Source organism: Hakea prostrata, chromosome 1 (assembly GCF_041222555.1).
Source record: "Hakea prostrata isolate BN-2017 chromosome 1, UWA_Hpros_2, whole genome shotgun sequence".
Lineage (NCBI taxonomy): Eukaryota > Viridiplantae > Streptophyta > Magnoliopsida > Proteales > Proteaceae > Hakea > Hakea prostrata.
Window position 1 is genome coordinate 32,212,921 of NC_142600.1, and position 7,920 is coordinate 32,220,840.

Sequence of the window (7,920 nt, forward strand, 5' to 3'; positions counted from 1 at the left end):
GGAATTGCTTCAACTAATTCAATCTTCATCGATGTGCAGATTTTCACCCAATACTAACAATGTGCTCAAGTAAGGGGCATCATTGTCAATATCCATAGGCTCAGCATCAAGCATTGAAATATTCAATAAGAGGGCCCACAGGTCTCTTCTACCACCACTTCGGGTCTTCGGACCTGCAACAAGATAAAATCCGGGCCGGGTCAGGGTTAGGATATGACCGGATTTTACACTTGCATCCACAAAAGTATAAGACCACAACTTCAAACAACTCAACCCTAATAATCAACTACTTGGAAGGTGAAACTTTTCAAATGAGGGAGATAACACTAGATTACTCACCTTCTTCTTCAACGTTTTCACCAAAATATGCATCCAAGCTTGTTCTCCATACCGATCTTGTTTCTTGACTTCTCCTCCTGGTTTTTCTTAATCTCCACAAGCCAAAAACCTCAAAAATCAGCTTCTATTTCACAAAAATTCGGTCTTGTAAAGAGGATGAACATTCATGTACAGGGACAGTTGGATTTCATCTTTTGGATGAGTTCTAAAGAGAATCTTATCACACAACCATTGGATATCTACTTTAAATGGCGGGTGAGATCTAGGACATTGGATATCTTAAGTTATATGAGACCTCACAAGATTATTTCAAATAGAATCATTTTGATTCTATCTTAAACATACAACATATTGGATCATTTTAATCACTATACTTCGTAATGTACCATATATGCATACTCCCGAACAACCAAACACCTCGCGATGGAAACTTTTCTGCCATGGACACTAGAAAACCAAACACATTAATCTCATCCCTTAAAATTGGATCTTCATCTATGTCCTTCTAATAACCATTAGATTCACACAATTCAATCTTTCAAAATTACATGCTCCTCCCTGAGATACAAAACTTCTTTCACAAAGACCCCCAAAATCTTTAAAGATTATTTTCAAACCCCTGAATATAGATTACATCACATAGAGCAAATTTCATCACAGAGGTCAAATTTCATCTTATTTCTACGCTGCCTAGATTTGCTTCTATATCACACTTTGATGAGAAACCTCATAACTTCCTTGTTTAATGTTGGAATCACAATCTAAAAAGTGTGTTGGAAAAAAGACTTCATGAACTACGTTTTTACAGTTGAAGTTGAACCCATAAAACAATTGTCTGACTACCCAAAATTTCATCCAAGATGTTTGTGCAGTAACCTATGAAATTCACCATTCTAAGGAATCTTCACTTCACCCAAAACACTTAAATCTTCTTAAAAACACTCAAAACTATTGTAATAGTATTAATCACCCTCTAAAAACATAGCAATACCCAAATCCTTCTATGAGACTTCACTTCAATACAAGTCATGTGCTCTTAGAACACACTGTATTTGGTTGCCAACAATTATAACACATGCAATCTCAGACAATGGAACAATATAAGTTCAATGATGCCAAAGAAGACCAACATATTAGGGACAACAATAAACAATTGGTAAGATGATTCTATCTTCTCAAAACTAAGATAATATTTTTTTGAGCGGTTGAATATAAATCCAAACGAAAATTAATCGGGTGAGGATAGACATGGTAGACGACTAAATGAGACGATTTTGAAGACTTACTTGAAAATGCATTTAGAGAAGAAATTAAACTTTTACTTTTCTTCTCAAAACCATGCTCATCTTAAACATAGTAGCACACAGATGAATCAAAAGCTTAGCTTCAATTGAACCGCAAATAAAACGAAGCCCAAGGTTTCAACAATTCAAAGGTTAAAAGGGTGGGAAAGACGAGTTAAAGGAAGTCCAAGGTTTGAGCATAGGAAGATCATATATGATAGGCGATGATGAAGCTTTTGTTGAAACAAGGGAAGAGGCGGGTCGGTGAAGTCAACCGTAGCAAAAGAGGTTTTTCACCACTAGAATTCCATGCTGGAGACGTAACAGCTGAAGAGTCCTAAAATAATCCGTCAAACCAAGTACATTTATCACTTCAGATCCTTCACCCACTCTACTTGATTTGGGTCTTTAAATTTCCTATCCAACCAAAACCTGACTGAGAATGTTAATGGCATGCTATTGCCATATGACTAACAATATAAATACAGAGGAGTTTTCAACAGCAACTCAAAGCCACCGACTTCAAACACCAAGGGAAAGGAGTTCATCTGCATCCAACCTTTGGCTTCAGTACTACGCAACACTAAACAGTGGATGTAGAGGATCAAAAGTTATGGTCAAGATCAAATCTCCACCATAAAAGCTCAATCTCAACCACCACCTTGAATCCAGACCATAAGTAGCTCAACGTTGCACATTTAATGCACAACACTTAAGCATGACCCCTCCATCTATAGAGTTCAACTTCATTGTTGCGCATTAAATGGTGACTGCTTATCATATCAGATAATATCGGTATCCATTCGATAAGCAACTAGATTCAAATTCAGATGACTGCTTATTGGATCAGATAATATCAGTTAAAATTTTATCCGATTAGAGTAAAGTATTTTTTTCTTTTAAAAAAATAATAGTATGTTTAGTTTGAAATGATATCTCAAGTGATATTTTAAACCTCACTAAAGTTAAACCACTTAACCTGATTAATAGGTTGAACTCACCCTAAACTCTATCAGAATTTTCTATAGCCAACTGACCAAACTATGGAAAAACCATTAGATTGACCTTTTTTTCCTTCTAAAAAGAGTTGATAATAAGATTGGGAAACCGGAAATCCTAAATCGAAAGCGAGAAATGATAATCAACAATCATTAATTTATTGGATCGAATAATTATTGGATATTCGACATAGGATTCGATTCGGATACCTTCTGTAAATTTCTATTGTATATCGGATTGTATTCGGATAGCATTTTACTTATTGGATTCAGATACTAGTGGTGGTATATCCGAATCGAATCAAATCTGTTTATAGGTGTAATAGTATGAGTGCATTTGATATATAATTTGAAAGACAAGAGATGTAAAGTATGTAATAGAATAAATTCCAAAGATATAAATGCAATAGTTTACAACTCAAGGGTATGTACATAATTTGCTCATAATTATACGTATCAACTCTTACCATATCATTGATCAGATGATTAATTGAAACATTTCTCGGAACTTTTATACGTGGGAATCAAGAAAGGGGCTCAATGAACAATGAAAGCACTCGATTTTTGGTAACTCCGCCAGAAGTACCAATGCCATCACCATGTTGAAAGATGCACTGGGAAGTTCGAGCCATATTCAAGGCCATGTCCACAACCCATCTAGGCAGTCCACAGCTTTGGGCACACTCATTAAGCTTTTTCCATGAATCCCTAACCAAGCCTTCTATGTGTTGTCTTGCTTCTCCCTCTGAAACACCTTTCTCCTTCATGTAACACTGTATTGATTTGGGCACATCGCCCCTTTCCATCTCAGCCTTCATTTTCCAGCCACATATATAAACACAACTTTAATAAAATGTTGGAGATTAAGGAACTCTCTATTCTTATATAACAAGGGAAAATGTTAGGTATGCTAGCGATATAACATATGCTAGCACTAAATACATCTTTCTTCCTTTATATTTTTTGAGGCTAGACTCATTTGAAAAAAGGGAAGAGGAAGATAAAAACATAGTGTGTGTAGGATCAAGTGCTTGCCGTTGCTCCAAAAGTCCGGACCTGTGGATACGGTGACACTAATATTTCCTTATATCGTAGCTAGCAAGCACTCCAGTTCGAGCCTGGAATTGGGCTGACCTAGGGCAACCTCAGCATAGCCTGGCGAGGTCCCAACAATCTCCCCCATATCCGAAGCAAGATTTTTGGATAATTGAACCTTAGCATAGCCTGTGTGAGGCCCTAAAATCCTCCAAAAATCCCCCCAAACAGCACCATCAGCCTAGCTCTAATACTACTTGTAGGATTAAGCACTTGTCGTTGCTCCAAAAGTCCAGACCTGTGGATACAGTGCCACTAATATTTTCTTATACCGTAGCCAGCAAGCACCTTGGTTCGAGCCTAGATCTAGGCGGACCTAGGGTAATATCAGAATAGCCTAGCGAGGTCCCAACACATAGAGAGCATTATCATTATCGAGTGAATCGAAAGTAATTATATATACACACATATAAAAACATACCTGGGAAGTTCCAAGGTCATTGGTTAGTTGGGTTATGATAGAAGCCCAATAAAATAAATCACTGGAGCCATGGATCAGGCAATCAAGAGTCTCATCAGCTGGTGGGATGCTACGGCATTCCAGTTGCAAGATACAGCCATGGACCATGGCTATAGGACCACCCACTGTTATCCATGCATTACCCAAGTATTCTTCCAATCCTGGTGTGTACCCCTTATGAAACCATCTTGCTTCCACCAAGTATGCTCTGCAAAGTCTCGCCCACTACAAAATATGACCATGAAATTCATTAAAGCTCTCTTTGGTTTTGCCAAAAAATATGGATCAAATAAATTTTCTTGTAAAGTAATAAACTCCCTTTGTTATGTAGGGTAAAATCAAATCACGACCACAACTTTAGATCTAGACCGTAGGCAGCTCAGTGCTGCACAATTAATTGTGCAGCACTGAAGCAAAATTATTAAAAGAGGATGAATAGAAGGGGAAAGGAAATAACCTCTTCCGTCATGTAGGGTAAGATATTCAAGCCAAGATCCCTCTGTGCATCATAAACAATTCCATTTCCAAAATTGAGGAGTGCGAAGTAGCATAACTTCATGTAGTTGGGAAGATCTTCTATGTTTTTGATATCCCACCTGGCAACATCTCAAATTGATTTTAAACCAAGATAATTAGGCAACTAACTATTAATTAGAATGTAACTGTACCTTGCAATGAAGTGTTCTCTAAATTTTACCTTTCAATCGCGTTCGTGAAGAGTTCAAGTTCATCGAGTGATCCATATACATCATAAATGTCATCAATTACTGTTAGTATTGAGATTAATTTGGTGAGCTCTCTTCTACATTTGGAGAATCCCGGTTCATAGATTATCCCAACTGCCCACATGAAATTCTCCACCAGTCGGTCCCTTGCAAAGCAAAGCTTTTTTTCTAATGCCAATTCTCTCCACCACCTACAACAAATAAAAAAAAAATAAATTATACAACAATATTTAAATTAGTGTATACAAATAACATTGAATACATATATAAGATCTGAGGTTCGTCCGAGTCAGTTTATACGCATCTCCACAAGGGTAATTTTTTTTATATTGAATTTAAATATATGGACAGTGATATGCCCCCGTCCCAAGATGATTCCACTTTTTAGTTTAAACATATCATATTCAAATAGACCTTTTACTAAAAATCACCTGGAAAGCTCCTGTAATTCCTTTTGGTGTACTGACTGCACAATGTTGAAATCCAGCTTTGCTAGCTCAAGCAATGCAGACGAACTTTTCTTCACATTGATATCTTTCTCATAAGCATTTATGGAGTTTCTAGCTTCTAATCTCTCCATTCTCCATTGCAATGGAACTTCTAGTGACTGTCTCACTCTTTCTGTGAGATTACTCCCGGACTTTTCCATCAACAATGACTTGAGACTTGAGACACTAAACTCCATGGCATCCTCTAGCAGAGCTTCTCCATTCACTCCAAGATGTGCAGCTTCATACAAGGACAAGAGTCCCTCAATTTCATCACTTAACCAGTTCTTGAAGTGTCCATTCTTGTTCTTGAACTCATTGAACACATCTATAAATTAAAACAGATCATCATTTAGACTCTTTTTGGTATCAATTCTCATTCTCTATTATGCGTATTTAAAAGAAATAAACTCAAGAATGAAAAATAGTTTGGCGAATTTTGTCAAAAACAAATTATGGAATAAAAAAATTTGTTATATCAAAATAAAAAATTGTTAGAAAATGATAGCGAGCAATAGAGAAAAGAAAAGAAAAAAAAAAAGTACGATTTTTTATAAAAGAATATGTATTGACTATTTTACCTTCATCTTTACTAGAAAGTTTTAAGTTAACCTTTGCATAAATGAAGAGAATGAAATTTTGATCATAATTCATAATAGACAAAAAGTCTATTAAGAATTTTGGAGGCTTTTCTATAATTTTATATAAAAACAAAACTGATAATGGATGCCAAACAATTTAAGTATCTTCATTATCAACCAAAAATAATAATAATTAATAAATAAATATTCGTGTTCGTGATCTAGTAGTGAAGATGCAATTTTATTTCTTTATATGTGCAGATCACCTGAACTGATCTGATAACCATGTTGTCGAAGAAGTCGAAACTTTAAGGCAGCAGAGTAAAGATCATCATCATCAATGCCCTCCCAATAACCCAGATGATGAAGACTTAGGGACTCTCTAATCATCTCCTCAAAGTGGTAAGCCACTCCCAGGCGTTGAATCAAATCGATGAGTTTCAACTGAAGCAATGGATCTTGATTGGTAGACTGTATAAGCAGCTTCACCTCTTTCTTGAGCTCCTCTAGGCGAGCATAGGAGAGCTCATTCTGCATTAATCCAGACAAGCAAGGGATGAGAGTTTGATATAAGCAATAAAATATAGTAGGTGATCGAAGTGTAGGAATTCAAAAGGGATGAGATTCACAACCGTGCAAGGATTCTTCAGAGTCTGAATGAATTGGTGATCCCAAATGGTAGGATGATAATGGGCCGATCGGCGTTCATGACACTCTTGTGATGCTGACGACTGCACCACCGTCGATGACCACCGTGAGCAGCGTGTGTAGGAGATCGTTGGTTGATACAGGTTGCTGCTGCTGCTGCCTCTGTTTTGCAGCCATGAGATAGTTCTGTCGGTAGCCAAAAAGGAAGAAGAGAGCTTAGGTATGAAACCCAGTTTCAAGAGTGTTTCAAAGGTAGTTGAAATAGCAGAATGGACCATTTTGATTGATTAGTTGAAGACAACTAATTCGTTTCCAGATTGTTTACAAGATTGTCCTTGAGGATCTAACCGCAAACCGAGTCTACTTATATAATTGAAGTTCTAAAAAACACGCCAGTTCTTGGAAGCGATCGTGTGGTAGAGAAAGAGATAAGAAAGACCATGCACTTTTTTAATTTTATGGTTGGCAAATACCATGCATTAAAAACATGCTTAAAAGTTAAAACCATTAAGAGGAGACAGTTAATTCAATGCGTCGATATCTTCTAAATATACTTTTAGTGGTGATCGTCACTTTGCGTGTTTCTTGTCCACCACTGTTCGTGTGTTTAGTTTACTTCATTCGTGTCAATATCTTCTAAATATACTTTTAGCGATCATCATCGCTGTGCGTGTTTCTTGTCCGCCACTGTGCGTGTGTTTACTTTACTTCATTCGCGTCCATATCTTCTAAATATACTTTTAGCGGTCATCATCACTGTGCGTGTTTCTTGTCCGCCATTGTGCGTGTGTTTAGTTTACTTCATTCTAGCTATCCTCTCTACTTCTCACTAATCTTTCTGCAATACTCATTATGATCACTACGAAAGGGATTGTTATTCGTGATCATCCCATTGTGCGTGTTTCGATACCTAGTTGCGTAGTGTTTTGCCAACTGGGTGGTTTTCTCGGTAGTTCTTCTGCTTTCTAATAAAATATTTATTTACAGTATGGCCATTATCCGATCCCTGGTTGTCTAGTGTTTTGCCAACTGAGTAGTTTTCTCGGTAGTTCTTCTGCTTTCTAATAAAATATCTATTTACCAAAAAAATTAAATACATTATAGTGAGTAAAGAAAACATTGTCCGCAATATTGCACACGAGAGGGAGAGGAAAATTGTTTGGATGATGTGCAACTAATGCGCAAACAATTGAGATAGAGATCTCAACCGTGATTTTGATTTCGACCATCAATTTCCAAAAAGTGTATTTTCACACTTTTGAGAAACGGACGATCTCAACCCTTAATTTTTTATCAATATAAA

General features: G+C 36.7%; 1 protein-coding gene across 1 annotated transcript; it reads right to left on the reverse strand.

Moving 5' to 3' along the window:
* Nucleotides 1–3,144: 3,144 nt before the first annotated feature.
* LOC149028762 (putative terpene synthase 9) lies at nt 3,145–6,936 on the reverse strand. Its single transcript, XM_089149144.1, has 7 exons — nt 6,602–6,936; nt 6,236–6,500; nt 5,332–5,716; nt 4,873–5,091; nt 4,633–4,771; nt 4,137–4,400; nt 3,145–3,432 (listed from the first exon to the last, which is right to left on the reverse strand). The coding sequence occupies exons 1-7, from the start codon at nt 6,893–6,895 to the stop codon at nt 3,145–3,147; spliced, it is 1,854 nt and encodes a 617-aa protein (XP_089005270.1). The 5' UTR covers nt 6,896–6,936.
* Nucleotides 6,937–7,920: the final 984 nt, after the last annotated feature.

What these genes read in the sequence shown, in the direction of transcription:
- LOC149028762 (XM_089149144.1), bottom strand. Translation starts at nt 6,895, where the DNA reads ATGGTCCATTCTGCTATTTCAACTACCTTTGAAACACTCTTGAAACTG. An exon ending in TTCACGAACGCGATTGAAAG is followed by an intron (nt 4,772 to 4,872) that starts GTAAAATTTAGA and finishes AGATGTTGCCAG; the next exon opens with GTGGGATATCAAAAACATAG. An exon ending in ATGACCTTGGAACTTCCCAG is followed by an intron (nt 3,433 to 4,136) that starts GTATGTTTTTAT and finishes TGGAAAATGAAG; the next exon opens with GCTGAGATGGAAAGGGGCGA.